We start from the raw sequence: 21,148 nt of genomic DNA on the forward strand, positions 1-21,148 counted from the left end.
ACTGAAAAGCTATTTTTAAAATCCCAACAATCAGTTGGCAATGTGTTCAGTGGGTTTACCTGTTTTCATTGTGACACTGGATAGCAGAAAATTAATTTGAATATAACTGTAACATAGAAACAAAAGGCACCAAAAAGTTATTTTAAAAAACCCCAACAGTCAGTGGGCAATGTGTTCAATGTGTTTGCCTGTTTTCACTGTGATACTGGATAGCAAAATATTAATGTGAATATAATTGTAACTTAGAAACAAAAGGCACCAAAAAGTGATTTAAAAAACCCCAACAATCAGTGGGCAATGTGTTCAATGTGTTTGCCTGTTTTCACTGTGATACTGGATAGCAGAATATTAATGTGAATATAACTGTAATATAAAAACAAAAGGCACCAGTGATTTTAAAAACCCCAACAATCAGTGGGCAATGTGTTCAGTAGGTTTACCTGTTTTCATTGTGACATCTGATAGCAGAATATTGTGAATATAACTGGAACATAGAAACAAAAGGCACCAAAAAGTTATTTTAAAAACCCCAACAATCAGTGGGCAATGTGTTCAATGCGTTTGCCTGTTTTCACTGTGACACTGGATAGCAGAAACTTAATGTGACTATAACTTTAACTTAGAAACAAAAGGCACCAAAAAGTTATTTTAAAAACCCCAACAATCAGTGGGCAATGTGTTCAGTAGGTTTATCTGTTTTCATTGTGACACTGGATAGCAGAATATTGTGAATATAACTGGAACATAGAAACAAAAGGCACTGAAAAGCTATTTTTAAAATCCCAACAATCAGTCGGCAATGTGTTCAGTGGGAATTACCTGTTTTCATTGTGACACTGGATAGCAGAAAATTAATTTGAATATAACTGTAACATAGAAACAAAAGGCACCAAAAAGTTATTTTAAAAAACCCCAACAATCAGTGGGCAATGTGTTCAATGTGTTTACCTGTTTTCACTGTGACACTGGATAGCAGAAACTTAATGTGACTATAACTGTAACTTAGAACCAAAAGGCACCAAAAAGTGATTTTAAAAAGTAGGTTCATCTGTTTTCATTGTGACATCGGATAGCAGAATATTGTGAATATAACTGGAACACAGAAACAAAAGGCACTGAAAAGCTATTTTTAAAATCCCAACAATCAGTGGGCAATGTGTTCAATGTGTTTGCCTGTTTTTACTGTGACACTGGATAGCAGAAACTTAATGTGACCATAACTGTAACTTAGAAACAAAAGGCACCAAAAAGTGATTTAAAAAACCCCAACAATCAGTGGGCAATGTGTTCAGTAGGTTTACCTGTTTTCATTATGACATCTGATAGCAGAATATTGTGAATATAACTGGAACATGGAAACAAAGGGCACCACAAGTTATTTCAAAAACCCCAACAACCAGTGGGCAATGTGTTCAAGGTGTTTGCTTGTTTTCACCGTGACACTGGATAGCAGAAACTTAATGTGACTATAACTGTAACTTAGAAACAAAAGGCACCAAAAAGTGATTTTAAAAACCCCAACAATCAGTGGGCAATGTGTTCAGTAGGTTCATCTGTTTTCATTGTGACATTGGATAGCAGAATATTGTGAATATAACTGGAACACAGAAACAAAAGGCACTGAAAAGCTATTTTAAAAATCCCAACAATCAGTCGGCAATGTGTTCAATGTGTTTGCCTGTTTTCACTGTGACACTGGATAGCAGAAACTTAATGTGACTATAACTGTAACTTAGAAACAAAAGGCACCAAAAAGTGATTTAAAAAACCCCAACAATCAGTGGGCAATGTGTTCAGTAGGTTTACCTGTTTTCATTGTGACATCTGATAGCAGAATATTGTGAATATAACTGGAACATGGAAACAAAAGGCACCAAAAGTTATTTTAAAAACCCCAACAATCAGTGGGCAATGTGTTCGGTAAGTTTAACTGTTTTCATTGTGACATCTGATAGCAGAATATTGTGAATATAACTGGAACATGGAAACAAAAGGCACCAAAAGTTATTTTAAAAACCCCAACAATCAGTGGGCAATGTGTTCAATATGTTTGCCTGTTTTCATTGTGACACTGGATAGCAGAAACTTAATGTGACTATAACTGTAACTTAGAAACAAAAGGCACCAAAACGTTATTTTAAAAACCCCAACAATCAGTGGGCAATGTGTTCAATAGGTTTACCTGTTTTCACTGTGACATTGGATAGCAGAATATTAATGTGACTATAACTGCAACATAAAAACAAAGGCACCAAAAAGTTATTTTAAAAAACCAGACAATCAGTGGGCAATGTGTTCAATAGTTTTCCTGTTTTGATTGTGATAAAAAAAAGATTATTGGGTAGCAGAAAATTAATGTAAATATAACTGTAACATAACAATGAAAGGCACCAAAAAGTTATTTTAAAAATTACCCCAACAATCAGTATGGCTTTATCAAGAACAGGTCAAGGCAGTCAAATCTTTTTTTTTTTTTTTTGGTAGGTTTACTGGACTAGAAAGTCAAGGGTATGTTGTGGATGTAGTTTACTTTGATTTCAGCAAAATCTGAAACTGTCAAAACCTATTCTTTAGGATGGAGAGAATGTGGGTTAATTTGTAAGTAGATTTTGAATGGATTGGATAACTAGACCTACAAAATAGTCATTTAAACAGTCAACATTAACTTGGCCCTACAATATTAGCTGGATATTTCTAGTAGAGTATATCAGGGTTTGATCCTTAATTTTGTCCTGTTCAAAAATTTTTTTCATAGGTAGCATGCTTAATCAAACATCCTGATGGCACAAAGCTAGGCACAATAATTAACACAATAGCTGACAGGTTCAGGATACCAAAAGATCTGTCTAGACTCAATTTCACATCTCCAAAAGAAGGATTCCCTGACTAGACAGAGGTTCATCTGAAAAAGTGCTGTAGTGGAGGTGAAGTCCAAACGAGATATATGATAATCCTGGGATTGTTATGTTTCAATGGAATCTGATTCTGACTTTTGTGAGCCCATGTAAGGTTTTCTTGGCAAGGATACTGGAGTGGTTTGCCATTTCCTTCTTCTGCTCATTTTACAGAGGAGGAAACTGAGGCAAAGAGGGGGAAATTGCGGGCCCAAGGCCGTCTGAAGTCGGATTTGAATTCAGATCTTCCTGGCTCCAGGTTCAGAGCTCTACCTATTTGATTATAGGTGACAGAGCCTGAGAGGTTTAGTATCCCAGGCTGTATTCTGTGGTCAGGCCTGGGGAGTGCTTAGTTCTGTTGTACTCTTGACCTGATCTCACACCACATTTGGAATAATCTTATGTTCTGGATTCCACCTTTTAGGAAGGCCATGGATGAGCTACAAAGTGTCCAGAATAGGGTACCAGGATGATAAAAGACCAAGAGTTCCCCACATATGGGAATCAGTGGGGCACGTTTACCTTGAAGAAGACTTGTTTCCAAGTATTTGTAATATTTATCAGAAGGGGGAAGAAACTTGCCCTGCGAGGTCCCAGAGGGTTCACGAGGAGGAGACAAGGATAGAAGTTGAAGACTTGGTACTATAAAGTATGTCAGGAACACTGCCCCTCCCCCCTGGTCTCCCCCCAACTTCTCCACAAGAACTGTCCCAAAAGGAAATGAACTAACTGAGTGAGGAGGGCAGCAGGTTCCCTCTCATTGGATGTTTCACAGAGACAAGAGAGTGACAGAGGTCGGGACGATTTATCCCGAAGCCAGGAGACCCAAAGAGCTCCTGTAACCGGAACCCACCGACTGGCAGTTGGGCCGTACCAAACACCCTCACAGTTCTGATCCCCAGGCCTACGTAGTAACAGTTCGATCCCCTACCCTCTCTACCCCGTCCTTGCGTTGCCGTGGCAACTTGGTACTGTCCAGAGATCAGGGACGCGGCGACAGCGGGGGCCGGTAACGATTTACCGGCCTAACTCTGAGAAGAAATGGGGAAGACTAAGGGAAAGAGTGGGACTGGACAGAACAGCGGGCCCGTACGCGTGACGTCATTTCCCCCGACCTTCCGCCTCCCTCACCGGCCTTCCGGCACTCGGGTAGCGAGTGGAAGTTTGGGTAGCGGTATTAACAGAGTAATGCCGAAGGTGGTCTCGCGCTCAGTGGTGTGCTCGGATACCCGAGACCGAGAAGAGTATGACGACGGCGAGAAACCGCTTCATGTCTACTACTGTCTGTGTGGTCAGATGGTGCTGGTCCTAGGTGAGCAACGCCGGCTGGCCGTCGCGGAAAAGGGAAGACACGTGAGGGAGGGGGGAGGACGTCGGGGCGTGGGGGGGGACGTCGGGGAGGGGGCCCCGGCAGCCGGCGAGCGAGAGAGCGGGCACTTCTCTGAGAACCGCTCGCCCACGCGCCCCGCCTGCTCAGAGTAGACTCCTCCTCCACAGCTCCATAGCCCGCCTTCTCCCGTATTGTGACCCTCCGGCCCCCGTAACTCTCCCCTCTGCTCGGTGGCCCCCCGGAAACGCAGGGGTACACGGATATAGAACGAACGCACGAATGAATGAAGGAGCATTTGCTAAGATTTACCGTGTGCCGAGCTCCGTGCTAAGTGCTGGGGAAACAGAACAACCCAGAGGCTTCCTATTCTTTCTGAGAAGGAATCTCCGAAACTATCCAGTCCAAACCTCTGATTTGATTCCCTCCCGATTTACTGTCAGGGGTACCCCCGGTCCTCCCAGATCCCCCCAAACCCCAGAAGGTTTGCAATCTTCTGATTGCTCTTTCTGATCAACAGATCCCGATCTGGTTTTTGATCAAATCTTCTTCCACTCCTTACCGTCACTCCACATATCCAGTCTGTTGCCAAATCTTGCCACTTTTACCTTCACAGCTTGTCAGTCCATAAGCAAGTATTTATTGAGTGATTTACATTAAAAAATTAAACATCCGCTAAAACACTGAGTGATGGATTACAGGTCCAGAGAATTAAAAAGATCTCTGCCTTCAAAGAGCTTACATTCTAAGGTGAAATAGAAATCAAGTACTTACAAAAACACAGAAAGCAGTTAAGTACTGGGTAGTTTAGGAAAGTAGGCACTTAATTAATGCTGGGGGATTTTCAATGAGTATGTGTATGTAGAGTGAATCCCAAGAATGGGGGCTCTCCAATGCAAAAGCAGATTGTTTAAGGAACGGAGAGAAGGCTAGTTTAGCTGGATCACAGGATGCCACGGGGGAAATAAGGTCCAGAGGCTAGAAAGATTAAGTTGGGCTCTTATAGTTTGTCATTTGAGGCAATAAGGAAGCGATTTAGGGTTAGGCAATTTTAAGGCAATAGGTAGCCACAGGAGGTGATTGAGGGATTGGGGAACGACATGGTCGGATCTGAGTTTAAGGAAAATCATTTTGGCGGCAGTAGGATAGGTGGACCGAAGTGGTGAGAGAGGAAGGAAGGGAGCTCACCGTCATTCCTTCTGAATGGGGACTTTGTCCATGGCAGTTTTGCAGGTCAGCATAAGAAATTAAATGGGAATTTGTTGGGAGTTTTGTGGAAGCTGCAAGACAACAGTGAAAAAGTTTAGCGTTGTAGAATATAGCCAGTGACCAAATACCCCACATTTTCCACTGAGGTATTGTAAACATTTCATAAAAGAAAAAGAAAAACAGACTTCATCTCTGGCACAAAGACTATGGGGCACTGCCTCCCCTCCAACCCTCTTGATGTAAAAGGATGACTGTGATGAGACTTGCCTCCTAAAGGAGTCTGGGAGAGAGATGAAGTCTTAATCTTGATAGATATATGAGAGAGAGAAGCAATCAGATACAGTATGTGTTTTAGGTGGTAGAAACAACAAGATTTAGCAACTGATTGGATATATGGGGTTTGGTGTGGTGTGGTGTGTAATTCTAATGTTATAAACCTGACAGTCTAATAATGTCTTTGTTAAAAATAGAGCAATTTGGAAAAGAGAAGGGTTTGGGGATAATTGTTTAGTTTTAGGCATGTTGAGTTTGAGTTATCTCTAGGACATCCAGATTGAAATATCCAAAAGGCATTTGGTGATGTGTGACTGAAGCTGTGGGGACAGACTGCGCCTGGTACTTAAGTGAGTTGATGAATTTACCAAGATGGAAAATAGAAGAAGAGAAGAGGGCCTTGGACAGAATCTTAGAGAGCGCCCACAGTTAGAAGGCCAGCAAAAGAAACTAATAACCAGACAGGTAAGGGGTAGAGGGCAAGAAACGAGTGTTATCACAAAGGACTCTGAGAGGCGTGAATATATAGGAGAAGAGAATGGGCCTAAAGACTGAGAAAAGACCATCAGAGTTGGCAATTAAGAGATCTTTGGTGGGCAGCCTGGTGGTGAAGTGGACACAGCACCTGAAGTCCGGAAGACCTGAGTTCAAATCTGGCCTTAGACACTAAACACTTCCTAACTGTGTGACCCTGGCCAAATCGCTTAACCCCAGTTGCTTCAGCCAAAAAAAAAATCATTGGTGAGCATTTTCAGTTGAATGGTGAGGTTAGAGGTCAAACAAAACAAAGGGTGAAGAGAGAAAGAAGAGGGCAGAGAGGTATCGATGATAGACAGTTTTTTGTAGGAGTTTGCCTGAGAAAAGGAGGAGAGATATAGGAAGATAGCTTGAGGGGATAGTAGTGTATAATAAAGGGTTTTTTTAAAAAGGCTGGGGGAGATTTGGGCATTGAAGGTAGTAGGGAAGGAACCACTACATCGGGAGAGGGTGAAGATTTTGGGGGGCTCGGATATATGGGTATGCAAACACTTGGAAAAGACAAAGGATGGGCCTTGGCAAAGAAAAGGGCCACTTCAACATCAGAAACTGAAGGAAAGGAGGAAAGAGTAGGAAATGGTATCAAGCAGTTTTGATAGGGAGAGAGGGATTTCACATCAAATGACCTCAATTTTCTCTGCAAAGAGGCAAAATCCTTAGGTGAGAGAGGAGGGAAAAGCTTCTTCCCACTCAGGAAGTTCAGGCCCTTATAACTTCCTGCCTAGATTATTGCAGTAAGCCCCACACTGATCTTCCCATTGCAGTCCACCCCCTCACACACACTCAGCTGCCAAAGTGATCTTCCTAAAGCACCAGGTTGCTCCCTTCAGTAAACTCTAGTGCTTTTGCCTTTCAAAACCCTTCCCAATCTGGTCCCTTCCTACCTTTTCAGTCTTCTTAGGCTTTATTCCCTTCTACCTACTTTGTGATTTAATAGCAAAGGCTCTGTTTCTTCACTCACACTCTATCTCTCTGTTCTACCTTTTCACTGGGTGCCCCATATGGATGGAATGATCTCTCTTCTTACCTTGATCTCTTAGTTCTCTGGCTTCAATTAGGACTTGGCTCAAATGCTACCTTCTCTTGGAGACTTTTTCTGGTCTTAGAGCTGCTGGATCCTTCCCCTCTGAAGATTACTTTTTTTTTTTTTTTAAAGATATACCAAATCAACCTTTATTTGCAAACTACCTACAGTATGAGTATAAATAGAAAATCTTAAAGCAATCAAAATGCTGGTTTCTTGGTCAGTTTCTATTAACAACAGAAACATCATACTAATGTTTATACATAGACTCTTAGATCCGGCCTAAGATTAAGACTGTAAAAATTAAGTCTCAAATCATTCATATAAGCTTGGCAACCATCATTACAATAGTTCACTTAAAATTACTTTAAAAAAATTATTCATTTTAAACGAGTACCAAATGAGAAAAAGTAGGAAAGAACATTTCCATGAAACAGAACATACCAAGAGGATTCAATATAATATAATAAATGACCATTTCAGACTGTTTACTTTTTGTTGGAAAATTACAAATAGTAGCCTTTATTTTCAAAGCTGACCAGCTTTTCTGTGCCCCCTTCTAAATTTTCTTTTGTTTTCTGCTGTGTACTTTTTATTTTATTTTTCTTCCTCCCACTCTAAAGAAGGTTACAATTAAACAAGAATATATATTTACATTTATATCTATACACACACATATATAAGACCACACTATACATATTTTTATTTAATCAGTTCTTTCTTTAGAGATGGATAACATCTTCATAGGTTCAAGTCTTTCCATGGTTTTTTAAAATCAATCAACTCATCATTTCTTATATCACAGTAGTATTCAATCACAATCCAATATCACAACTTATTTAGTCATTCCCCAGTTTCAACACATCTGTCACTTTAACCAATCTGATAGATATAAGATTATTTCTCAGTCGGTTTAATTTGCATTTCTCTAATCAATAATGATTTAGAGCATCTTTTTTTCATATGATTACATGATTCATATGAATATATATATATTTTTCATATGATCCTTTGATCATTTGGCAATTAGAGAATGACTTGTATTCTTATGAATTTGACAAAGCTCTTTATAAATCTGAAAATGAGATGTTTAGCTGAGATTTTCTATTGAAGTTTCCTCCCTAGTTTCCTGTTTTCCTTCTAATCTTGGCTACTTTGGTCTTACTCGTATTCGATTATTTTGATTTACTTTGAATGTATCTTATACATGCCTATTTATTTATATGTTGTCTCCTCTATTATAGGATGCTGTAGTAGAGAGGAAACTGGCCTCAAAGCCAGGCCATGTGATCCTGAGCAACTCTCAGTGCCTTAGGTTACTTTCTAAGACGATACCTTGCAGAGAAGCTGCTGATCTGAATCAGGAATGGGAATTTCCTCACCTAGGTGTCCTGATGCCAATGAAATCTCAGATTTAGTACTTGTCCCCACCCCCACCCCCACCCCCACCCCCATTAGACTGTGAGCTCTTTGAGGACAGGAGCTGTCTTTTATCTTTGTATCCCAAGAGCCTGGCACAAAGTAGGTGCTTAATAAATGTTTGTTAACTGACCAAATGGAGAGGAAGTGTGAGGTGTTGATTTGACCACAGGCAGAATCCTAGATCTAGAGCTGGAAGTGATCTCAGAGGCCATCTAGTTCACTTCCTAAGAAGTGAACTGTGTGACTTGGCTAAGATCACCCAGGATTCTGGGATGTATCAAAGTCAGGCCCTCAAACTCCAAATCCAGCAGTACTTTTGCCCTTGAATCATTTGACCTTTTCTATTTGCTGATATATTACTTTGTAAATTCCTTAATTTCTTTCCATCATGAAATTATGTTCCCCATCAGGATTTCAGGCTCCTCCAAAATGAGGACCAAGTTATTTGCTTGCTTTTTTTTTTATTATTATAGCTTTTTATTTACAAGATATATGCATGGGTAATTTTTCAGCATTGACAATTGCAAAACCTTTTGTTCCAATTTTTCCCCTCCGACTCCCCCACCCCTTCCCCCAGATGGCAGGTTGACCAATACATGTTAAATATATTAAAGTATATGTTAAATACAATATATGTATACATGTCCATACAGTTATTTTGCTATTTGCTTGCTTTTTAAATCCCTCTTCTATACCACAACCCTTCAAATATTTGAATTTTAGATACTTCACTGTTAGTCAGAAACACAATTCTGTTCATTTTCCAGTGGTCAGATGATGCTCCAAGGTAGATGTACCCAGTTTCTTTAACCAGTCCTCATCTAGCTTCAAAGATAATGGCTTTAGAGCAGGAGAGGCATCCAGTCCCACCTCCTCATTTAACAGATTGGGAAACTGAGGCACAGGGTAACGAAGCGATTTGTCCATGGATATGTAGGCATGGTATAGTCTGCATCAGAGATAGATAAGTTGGAACAGCATGTGGGGAACATTTCACTTTGACAATTCCTGTCATTTCACTTCAGTCTAGACCCTTGTGGTCTGAGCTTCCAGCTGTGAAAAACAAAAAGGAATAAGATTCAAATCCTGACTCTGACATTTGCTGATTTCTGCTGAAGTTGGACAGGCCCCCTAACCTTAGCTGAAGTCACAGTGAATAGAGAACTGGGCCTGGAGTCAGGAACACCTTGAGTTCAAATCCTGCCTTTAACACTTACTAGCTGTGTGATCCTGGGCAAGCCATTTAACCTCTCTTTGCCTCAGTTTCCTTGTCTGTAAAATGAGGAGAACAACAGCATCTATTTTTCAGGGTTGTTGTGAAGATCAAATGAATTTAATATTTGTAAAAAGCACACAGCACAGTACCTGTCACATAGTTGGCAGCACAGAAATCCCTTCTCCTTTCCCTTCCCTGGACTTCAGTTTCCCTCTTTCTAAAGTGAAGAAGTTGGACTAGATGGCTTCTGAGATCCCTGCCAGCTCTAGAGCTATATAAGCCTCATTAGCCATCCACCTAATTATCTTATCCAGTCCACATCTCTCCATTGTGTCCACAAACAGCACATCAGAGACTTCTTTCAATGCTTTGATCAAATTTAGGTACACTGTCTACTTGTTTCCGTGATCCACCTGTTAGAAGGTTAGTCTGGCATGACTTAATGGTTCTGGTAATTACAGCGTTCTACATGCTCTTGAGCTATTTCTTTAGTACTATACAGTTTTGCCAGGAATTCAGATCACACTTAGCAACCTCTCTACTACTCCCCTGTTTGAAAAAATAATAATATTAGGACATTTCTCTCCAGTCCTTCTTTTTGTTTCCATGCTTTTTCAGAAATTGCCAACATTGGCTCAGTAATCATGCTTGCCAGCTCTGTGAGTACCCTGAGATGGAGATCGAGCTTGGCGGTTTCAACTTGGAGACGAGCTTTTGCCATCCATTCACTTGTCTTGAATTTTAACTCGATGTTACCGATTTTTATTTCTGTTTTTAGAAGTCCAAAGAGAAAAGTCTGGTAGAGAAAACAGAAACATAATAATAACTGAATAGCAATAATAACAGAAATAATTTTTATTTCTGTTAAAATGATCTTCTCTTACCTAAGTCATGATATTCTCCTTTCCTTGATCTTCTTCTTACCTCCGACATAGTTTCTCAGGTTTATTTTTGGATTTGTTTTTTTAAAACATTTCTTTAAAAAAATCTACACTTAAACACCAATAAACACAAATGTTTCTCTCTGCAAAGAACAGGAAAAAGGATTATATAGAAATAGTTTCTGTTTCTGGTTTTATAAAAAATGTGTATTAAATACAGCATGTTACTTACCCTACTATCTGCTTGAGTCTCTGCTTAGGAACTCTCTTTTTTATTTTGTTATTTTTTTACGTGTGTTATTTTTTGTTGTTATTATTTGTGTTATTTTTTAATGTTTCATCGATGCTCAAAATTTCCCCTCCTAATCGATAAATAAGCAAAATAATCAGTATATCTCTTCTGTGGATAAACTCAGGTCTTATTCTGTACCTGTAGTACAGTACTTTTCTTCCAAGAGGTTGGAAGCAGGTTTCTTCATCAGTCTTTTGGAGTCAGGAGCAATCAGAGTTGTGAAGTTTCTCAATGTTACTTACCTTTACACTACTACCATTCCTGTCATTGTGGAGACTGTCTCTCTAGGTTTTCCTGCTTCAGACATGCAAGATTTTTCAAGTCTCCCTGGCTCCATTATATTTCTAATTTCTCACTCTTCTGTTACATTCAAATAGCACGATTTATTCAAGCATTCCACAAGTATTGGGCATCCTCTTTGTTTCCAGTCCTTTACTACATTAAAGCATTTGGGTTGCTATTTTCATACACAGTCTTGGACTTCCTTAAGTTAGACACTCAGCAGAGCTTTTCAAATGCCCTCTTTGTTGTCATCAGTATTCATTGTCCACCACAGCCTATTCTGAGCAGTGCATCCCCTCCCAACATTTTTGCCGAATACTGTCGATTTTTGTATTCATCTACAGTAACTTTCTTTTGCTTTCATCCCCTGTAGGTCTCTGTTTATGTTTTAAGACTTTACTGATGTATTTATTTTGTTCACATCAAAGAATCTCCCAAAATACATTTCTCATGAACAGAGATGAGAGCGATTGCCGGTGATAATAAATCCCATTTTTGTAGTTTGCCATAATTGTTAACCCCTTTGAAGGGGTTTAATCTTAATTTTAACATTGTCCATTGTATTTGGTCCAAGTTTTGTTGCCTTTCTTTACATTCTCTAGTCACTGTGTATAATGTTCTTCCGGTTCTATTTTATTTGCTCTATGTCTCTTTGTGAGAATTCTCCCAAGTTTCTCTGGCTGTTTCCTTATGGTGCAGTAATATACATTTACTGCATATTACTAATACTACTATTATATTTCTTTTCCACCATTTTATTACATCCATTTGCCAATCTTTTTGGTTGCCAAACAGATTTGGTTTTCAACTTTTTTTTTATTATAGATAATATTTGGTATATATTTTTTCATAACAGTTTTCAAGCATCCAGGTCTTTTCATCCTTTTATTCACCTCCTTGGCATAGAAAGTCTAGTGATCTGTGGGTCAAGAGGGATGAACGGTTCGGTAAATTTTCTTTGTCTGATTCCAAGTTGTTTTTTAGAATAGTTGGTCCAAGTCGGAGCTCCTCTGGGAGTGAATCATAGTGAGCCTGTCTTCCAACACCCCCTCCCCAGCATCGAGTTCTCCGATCTTTTGCACTCGGCCAATTTAACGAGTGTATATTTTAAAGTCGAAGTTGGTTGGTGAGTTCTTTTGGCATTCCCACTTTGCTCTCTTTGGACAGCTTTCTTTTATTCCTCAGCGGAATTGTTTCTGCTTGTGTTTGTGTTGTTACAGTTACATTCTTGAGAACATCTCATCCGCCGACTTTCCTCTTAGAATTCTGTGCCGCCTACGTAGTTTGGGGCCTCCCTTCTGGCATAGCATTTGTCCCGCACTCACACAACACTGTATTAAGCATTGGTAGATAAAAGAATCCTATCAGCTAGTTCCTGTTGAAGTTGCAGGCCAAGAAAACTTCCCCCTGCCCATGTAAACATTTTAGCTAAATAAATATATCAGTGGTATCCTTTAAAAACTACATCGCCAAGTGCCAGTGAAAATTAAACATCTTAGATCTTATAACTGATGGAAAGGGGGTGGAAAACAGTGTTACAAGGACCTTCCTCAAGACTTTCCCTTGAGCCATGACCCTCAGTGACCCGTCTCCCTTTCTTTCTTCAGATTGCCAGTTAGAGAAATTACCCATGAGACCTCGGGACCGAGCCCGGGTAATTGATGCAGCCAAACATGCTCACAAGTTCTGTAACACAGAAGAAGAGGAGAGTGTCCATCTCCGGAGGTAAGACGCTGCTTCTCTCTATAGGAGAGCTCCTGTGGCGGGGAGGATTAGGGCAGAGAGCACCCCAACAAGCGTGGATGACTGCCGAGCTGATCCATAGCTTTCTTCTTGCTTTGTGGGCAGTCTCACATTATTTTTAGCCTCGGATGGATCCGAGTAGATGTGTCTCTTTTGATTTGTTATTCCCCAGGCGTGTCGCGACGGTGTTTGTTGCTAACAGTTCTCGGCTCGTTTGTTAGCTTTGGGGGCAGTTGGCTTTATCATTCGAATCCCAAAGAATTGAAAAAGTAGCCATTGCAAAAAACAGAGGACTGGGTCTGAGAGTAAGAGGAGGCAGTGTAGCATAGTGGGAACAGCACTGGTTCTGGGGGTAGAGGGCATCTGAGTTCAAATCCCTGCCCGTGTGCCCTTGAGTAAGCTCCTTGTCCTCCCTGGACCTCAGTTTCCTCATGTGTCAAATGACAGGGTTGGGCCAGATGGCCTCTGAGGGTCCTCCCCGCTTGGCTTCTGTCATAGTCACACCTTATTTGGGAGAATTCTAGTTCATATAATTTGAATTTCTTTGTTGTTTTTATTAGTGTATTCCTTCTTGCATTAATGAAAAGACCTAGAATAAACTACTAATACAATGCAGTGTGCGGGGAGGGTGAGAGAGAGACAGAGACAGAGGGAGGGAGGGGGAAAGAGAAAGAGACAGAGAGAGAGAAGGAGAGAGGGAGGGAGGGAGAGAGAGGGAAAGAGAGAGAGAGAGAGCGAGCACGCTCTGTGAGAGAGAATGAGAGCGAGACAGCTGGGGTCTAGCAGCTGCTCTCAGAGGGGCTCTGTCCAGTTGCTAAAGAGAAACTGTTTGTGTCAGGAGAGCAAGGTCCAAACTGGCATTCACAAGGGAAGGCCCATGGGAGGCAGCAGCAAAAATCAATTGTAACTCTCTGCAGGTGGCTCGGGAGGTTTAATGACCCAGAGTCACTTGGTCTGTAAAGTGAGCTGGTGTTGAGAGGCCCCCCTGCCACTGGAAGACAGCAGGTGATGTGACTGCAAATGATCAGGGGGGAGCAGGCTGCCACCGGTTGGTCTCTTTCTTCTCTGTGACCTCTTCCTTTGTCTTTGCAGGTCTGAAGGAATAGAACGGCAATTCCGGAAAAAGTGTGCAAAGTGAGTAGTGTCCTTGCATGGCCATCTCCTGCTCCATTCGGGCTCACATTGTTTGTCTGTTTTTGTTCCTTGTCACGTTCTTCTACTTAAAACTTTTACTGCCTCCAAATTCTGCTTATTCAAAATATTCATCCCTTTCCAGTCATGGAAAGGGTACCCGGGAGCAGCAATGTACCCGTAGAAGGACATTGCCTTTTTGGTAGGACCTATTTGTAATATCTATTAGAGTCTAAAAGACCTGTATTTAAATCTCACTTCAGATACTTGGTAGTCCTCTGAGTCTGAGCAAGGCCCTTCCCCTCCCTGGACATCAGAGTCATTCTCTGCCCTGAACTCTTCTCTGGACAAAGAAAGAGTCTCACCTCCAGAGATGGAAAGGGGGTTGGACTCAGTGGCTTCCAAGGTCTCTTCCTGCTCGAGATCGAGCATCTTAAGGTCCTAGCAAACAAAAGCAGGATTGATTCAAATCTGGGTCCTCTGACGCGAAACCCTCACCATCTCTCTACTCCACCATGGCTGCCTTTTTTTTTCTTTTGTCTCGCCACGCTTGGAGAATCAGTGGGGTTGGGATCTGAATCTTTGCTGTTTGCAGGTGTGGCTTGCTGCTCTTTTACCAGCACCAGCAGAAAAATGCTCCAGTGACCTTTATCGTGGATGGAGCAGTTGTCAAGTTTGGACAGGGCTTTGGGAAAACCAACATATACAGTCAAAAACAAGAACCTCCTAAGAAGGTAACTGCTGTCCTGCTGTCCTATAAAGAAAACTACTCTGTAATCGGCACTGAGACCTAAGGCCCAAATTACCTGACAAAGCAAGAAGAGGTGAAGCCCAACTCATTTTTACCTGTCTCTGCTCAGCTTCCCAATGGAACAGCAATGAATGTCCTTTATGGACGTGCTTTTTTTTTTCCCCCACGATGTCTACTTTTAAAGCTTCAAAATACTGATCCTTATAAATTTAGTATCAACAATAATCAAAGAAGCATTCAAAGGAAGAAAATCTTTGCTAAAACCCTTAGGACTTAACAAAGTATAGAATACTTTCTTCCTTTCTGTGTCTTGCCTAAGTTCTGCTATTTATAGCTTTCTTGCTTTTTTTTTTTTTGCCTTTAAATATATGTGTGTCTATATACATATATAATATATATGTTGAGATATATATATATATATTCACACATCTATATTACACACTTGACAGTAAACTATATATAAATATACAGATAAAACATTTATAATGTACAAAACATACATATGTATATATTTATATATACATAAATGGAGGAAGAAAAAAGAGAGAAAGGAAGGAGGGAAAGAAAGACAAAGAGAGAGTTTGGAGTCAAGTGTGCACAATTCTAGACCTGCTGATTTGATTCTGCATCTCTTCTTATAACTCTTCTCTATTTCTCTATCTGCTTTGCATTTATTGTCGTCATCAAAATTGTCGTTGTCTTGATTGTCATCGTGGTCATTGTTGGCAGCAGCTTATAGTTGCATTGCATTCATTTGGCTGAAGTGGAGATTGGATCGGTAATTGTGCTAGTATCTAAAATTCCCTGCATGCTTGCTACCTTTGCCGACATGTATTGGCAATTAGTGCAGCTTATAGTCTGAGATTATGATTTAGGTTCTTACAGTGGAGCTCCTGAGACAGTGGAGGTTAGATGACTTGGCTAGAATCACCGAGTCAGTATGTGAAAGTAGCAAGACTCAATCCTGGTTCTTCTTGACTCTGAGGCTGACCCTTCTCAATCACCGGAGCTTGCCTTACCGTGAGTGTGCCAGCCGTTTGCCAGACATTGGTAGACAGGTGGTTCGAACTTTTTGCTCTCACAGATCAAGTGGCCGTGAATATTTTTGTCCACATTGGACTTTTTCTCCTCTTTTAAAGGCCGTTCTTAGGATAAAGTTCTAGCCAAGAAATTACAGGGTTAAAAGGGTTTTCTTTTGCGGTTTGCTTTTGTCCTATTCCTCTGCAGAACGTTTGCAGCAGCCTGCAGTTACTCTAGCAGCATATTAAAATTCTCACAAGCCTGCAGCCCTGCCAATATTGAATTTTCTTTTCTGTTTCAATCCTATTTACTTTTAAAGTGATGATAAAATGAGATGTGTCTTAAGTCGCATCTTCTCAGTCCCTCCAACAGCTTTCTAAAACTATAACTTGTAGATCTGTATTGATAAAGGCGGTTTCCGTACTGAGAGTTCTCTGTCCCAATGAAATCGGTCTGTTGATTTTGTAAAGCCTCAAAATTTCACCAGAAACCTTTTCGTTTCCTTCCAAGGAGGTTTGAGCAGGTGTGAGTATCCACGTTATTTAGGGTTAAAAAAGCATACTCTATAAAGATCTTCAGGAGGATTCTTCATTATTCTCTGCCTCAATTTCCCCATCTGTAAAATGGAGATAATTCCTACCCTGTCTGTATTACAGGAAATGAGATGAAATGTGGCAAGCGCTTTGTGACTCTAAAACTCTATATAAATGTAAACTGTTGTTATTCTACATTCCTTTCAAAATGTCTTCGGTCTGAGCATTGAAAAACCAGATGATTCCACCTGGTTTGTTCATCAGTTTTTTAAATCCCTGGTGAAAAAATGATGAAAAGTCAAAGCTTGTGGCTTTTCAAACAACTGAGTAAGTATGGAGTAAGTATGACCTCTGTCACAAGGAAACACGGGCATCCTGGCCAGCCAGATTGAACTAGACATTGGATTACATCTTCTTCTTGTATTTCTAGGTAATGATGACTAAGCGTACCAAGGACATGGGCAAATTCAGTTCTGTCACTGTCTCGACCATTGATGAAGAAGAGGAGGAGATTGAGGCTGTGAGTGTTCCTTTTCCCAGAGGCATCGAAAAGGGTCCCTGTCTGGGTTCTTCCCGAACATTAGGCTCTAGTGGAACACTGCTCATCTCATTTTGGCTCCACAGCTCAGCAGCTGTCACTTTCCCCCCTCTCTGGAATTGAGGGTTTTTTTTTCACTACACAATTCCCTAAACATTCATTGCGTTCTTGTTAAGTGGGAGGCACTGGGCGAGGTGTTGGGGGTAGAAATGATGAAACCTTGGCTTCTCCCAGTCCTCCAAGAGTTCACTTATCCTGTACTGGGGATGGGGAGGGGGTGCAGAGATAGACTGTGCTCATAAATAAGTGTCATCCAGATTGAGTGTGATTGATTCAAAGAAGAAGGCCAGACCAGTATCCTAGGAAAAGGGAGGAGAGCAGCAAGGACCACTGGGAAAGGGGCCTGAGTTGAGCCTCCAAGGAAGAGAAGGTTCTCAATAGATGAGAAGGAAGAAACATGACCTGCAAGGAGCCCGAGCTCCTGCAAAGATCCGAGCAGGAAACAGCTAGCCATTTTGGCTGGATTGGAGAGTACGTGAAGGAAAGTCAGGTCGAATCACGTGAGCAAGGGAAGCTGGAATCAAAATGTAAAGGGTCTTTGTTGCCAGGCAGAAAACTTTGTATTTTATCCTCTAGGCAATAGGAAATTTCCTGAGCAGGAGCAGCTCAGAGCTGTCAATATGAACCTGAAGCTCAGGGAAGAGATTGGGGAATCATTTGCTGCTGAGGACCACGCTAAGTATGGAAACCCAGAGAGCCTGGAAAAAGATCAGAGGTGATTTCACCAATGGGACGGGGCGGTTCTGACCTTTTTTCAGGCTCTCTGGGTTTCCACACTTAGCGTGATCTTCAACAATTTGCATAGATCCGACAGAACCTATGGGGGGAGAATGGTATAGGAAGAGAAGAAAAGAAAGAAGAAAGAGATGAGACTTCAAAGCTTTCCAATTGAAAGCTCATCCCTGATAAAATTAGAGTTGGATCATGTCCTTCTTTCAAGGTCAAGTCTTTCCATTTTAGAAAGCTTTTTCTCTCCCAACTGGTCTGGCACTATTAGTAGCAACAGTTGTCTTTATGGTATTTTAACTTGAGCTGCTCACTGGAAAATGCGTTGGCTGTTATTTTGCCAATGGGTGAAGTTGAAACCTGAACTCTTGGGATTATTGGAAAGATGAGCTGGAGAAGAAGCTTGGGGTTTGGGTTGTTTTTTTTTTTTTTTATCTTTCCTGGGCGACGGCCAAACTCCTGCTGTTCGGCATGGTGATCTTATTGCACAGGTGACATTTGCAGTCCCTTCTGGTCTGGGTATCACTGTTGAAAGTCCAGTGATGGTTTGTTGAATTGTTTTCTGCCAGAGAGAAATCGCTGATTCATACGCACAGAACGCCAAAGTGATTGAAAAACAGCTGGAGCGGAAAGGCATGAGCAAGAGACGGCTTCAGGAGCTGGTGAGTGACGCTGCCCGTGGGCACACGACAGCTTCCCCGGCAGAGGAGAGAAAAATCTGTCATTGGGGGAAGGAACCCAGGAAGGCAGTCGGTTTCTCAACAATTGGTCAACAAGAGTTTAGTAAGCACATGCTCTGGATCAGACACTGTGCTAAGGGCTGGGGATACACATAAAAAAAAGGCAAAAGCAATGGCTGCCCTCAGAATGCTTACAATCTAAGTCACTCATCCAGTTTATCATCAGGCCTCACGACCGTCGGACTGTAAACTCTATAGCTGTGAACATAGGTCCTGCCTCCTGTGTGGGAACTCTTGGCAGAACTTATCTTCACCTGCTGAGTAGATTGAGGACACTACATTCTCTCTTCACACCTTGAAACAGTGCCTTTCTAGGTGTGGTGGGGTCTATTTCTTACACTGTGATTCACAACTCCATATGGGGTCTCGTAGCTGAATGTGGCTGTCGGGCGTGGAATTATGATTTCTTTTCAGTAAATGTTTGATTTGTATGGCTATTTTATATACCTGGGATCACAGAGAAATTTTTTGGCAAAAAGAGATCCCGAGTCGAAAAAGTTTAAGAAGCTCCAGACCAGGGCTTCTTGCCCATTTTTGTCCCTGTTGGGAGTCAATCTGACAAAACCTGAGTCCTCATTCTCAGAAGATGGTCTTTCTATGCATCCAATCAAATATATTAGGTTCCAAAGGAAACTGATTATATTGAAATATGGTTTTTTTTTTCAAAATATCCCCCCAAAAGCCAATTTCCCAGAAGCCAGGTTAAGAATGCCGACTATCTGGTCCAGACAGACTATAGACTGGCTTCTTGGAGTATCCATTTCTGTAATCTGATATTCTTCTGCTTTGGGTTTGGGACATAAATCATGGTACTAGAGAAAACCAAATGCCCTTTCAGGGTCTCATCCAAAGTTCAGTCAGCCTGTCAGTTACTGACTCTGGTGAGCCATTGGCCGTACCAGCAGAGCATGCTTGTGCCAGTGAGCTAGAACTTCAGGACAGCGTTTAGAGAGGCTAGAGAAAGAAGGGGATAAAAGAACTCCTTCTAAATCGCGTTTCACAACATGCACTCCTCATTCTCTCTAGGCTGAGCTAGAAGCAAAGAAAGCCAAGATGAAAGGGACCTTGATTGACAACCAATTCAAATGATGGCACACCTCGCTTGAGGCCAGTCACAAACATCCCGGATGTGGTCCCCACCATGACCCTCAAAAAAAAAAATGGATCCTGGTCTCCAAAATCTAGAGTTCTCTCTGCCTTTCTCTCTGTGCTCTCGTAGGTAGTCTAACAATACTAATCCTATCCTAGAGAAGAATTTCTAACATCTTGCTCTGCTTGTTTTTCTAGACCTTTTTTTTTTTTTTGTTCAGTGGGTGTTTTACTTACATTTCTCTTCTGGTATTATGGGAACAGAGAACAATGTCTGAATTTTTTTTTTCTTTGAACATAATAATTTTTCTTTTTTTCCTTTGAACTTAATTCAAAATAAAAGTCTTTGGAAAAACTCTTTGATGTGTCATGAGGTAAAGCCAGCTAAATCACAGTTAAAGTTGTAACCAGTTGTAACAAGTCTGTGGCCCCGATGCTTTCACTGTTTGTACATGGGAGACTTTGGTCCCTTTCTGAACAGGAACAAACAAAAACTAGACTCTAGAACTCAACAGCTCTTTCACCAGAGGTGTTAAAATCACAGGTGATCTATTCAACCACATGGTCTAGGAAACAGAAGCTGTCCAAGTGACGGATCCAAGAAGGGGAGCAATCCCCAGTGTTTCCCAATCTTTTCAAGTATGAGAACCCTTATATTTTTGTGGACCTTCCACCCTGCCCTTGGCTACACATGATAGCAGTTTGTACAAAATAATGCAATGACCATGATAAAAATTAAAAATTGTACAAAGAAGTACTTTGTTTGAACCCATGTCTCCAAGAGGTTCAGAAGATCTTAAACCTTTTCAACTTGCTGTGTTAGTACCTGCTGGTTGGGAAGCTAATGAGAAAAAACTACTAAGAATTCAATAATACTCTTTAATAAATTTGTTTCAGATTCGAAAGGTACACGGGAATGGCTTTTTCTACATAAAGCACAATTCAGAAGAATGCATTTATTAAGTATTTAACGAGTCTCAATGCACTGTGCTCAACACAGGAATAGATTTACAATATATATACCAGGAATACGGAGATGTGTCAGCTGGGACTTTGAGGTCGGCTCTCTAGTAATTACGTCATACTGCCTCTTTTGTATCTGTTGCTGTTCAATCATTTGCAGTCATGTCTGTGACTCCATTTGGGGTTTTGGGGTTTTCTTGGCAGAGATACTGGAGCAGTTGGCCATTTCCTTCTCCAGCTCATTTTACAGATGAGGAAACTGAGGCAAACAGGATGAAGCGACTTGTCCAGTCAAAGCTAGTAAGTGTCTGAGACCACACATGAACTCAGGAAGATGAATCTTCCCGATTCCAGTGCTGGCACTTTGTATTGTGTCACAGAATCAATGCTTTAAAATTGTGGCACTGGAGAAGATGTCTGAGAGTCCTTTGGACTGATTAAATCGGTCAATATTTAGAAAGTAATTCAGACGATTCATTGGGAGTTCACATACTGAA

General features: G+C 41.0%; 1 protein-coding gene across 2 annotated transcripts; it reads left to right on the plus strand.

Moving 5' to 3' along the window:
• Positions 1-4,017: 4,017 nt before the first annotated feature.
• STEEP1 (STING1 ER exit protein 1) lies at positions 4,018-20,046 on the plus strand. Of its 2 annotated transcripts, XM_051969008.1 has the most exons (8): positions 4,123-4,206; positions 5,974-6,168; positions 12,965-13,082; positions 14,193-14,234; positions 14,827-14,965; positions 16,966-17,055; positions 18,429-18,521; positions 19,626-20,046. In XM_051969008.1, the coding sequence occupies exons 3-8, from the start codon at positions 12,988-12,990 to the stop codon at positions 19,686-19,688; spliced, it is 522 nt and encodes a 173-aa protein (XP_051824968.1). In that variant the 5' UTR covers positions 4,123-4,206; positions 5,974-6,168; positions 12,965-12,987; the 3' UTR covers positions 19,689-20,046. The 2 variants fall into 2 exon arrangements, with proteins under 2 accessions (XP_051824967.1, XP_051824968.1); XM_051969007.1 differs by lacking the exon at positions 5,974-6,168 and having other exon boundaries at positions 4,018-4,206.
• The last annotated feature ends 1,102 nt before the right edge of the window (positions 20,047-21,148 follow it).

Source organism: Antechinus flavipes, chromosome X (assembly GCF_016432865.1).
Source record: "Antechinus flavipes isolate AdamAnt ecotype Samford, QLD, Australia chromosome X, AdamAnt_v2, whole genome shotgun sequence".
Lineage (NCBI taxonomy): Eukaryota > Metazoa > Chordata > Mammalia > Dasyuromorphia > Dasyuridae > Antechinus > Antechinus flavipes.

What these genes read in the sequence shown, in the direction of transcription:
- STEEP1 (XM_051969007.1), top strand. Translation starts at nt 4,083, where the DNA reads ATGCCGAAGGTGGTCTCGCGCTCAGTGGTGTGCTCGGATACCCGAGAC. An exon ending in AACAAGAACCTCCTAAGAAG is followed by an intron (nt 14,966 to 16,965) that starts GTAACTGCTGTC and finishes TTGTATTTCTAG; the next exon opens with GTAATGATGACTAAGCGTAC. An exon ending in AAGAGGAGGAGATTGAGGCT is followed by an intron (nt 17,056 to 18,428) that starts GTGAGTGTTCCT and finishes GTTTTCTGCCAG; the next exon opens with AGAGAAATCGCTGATTCATA.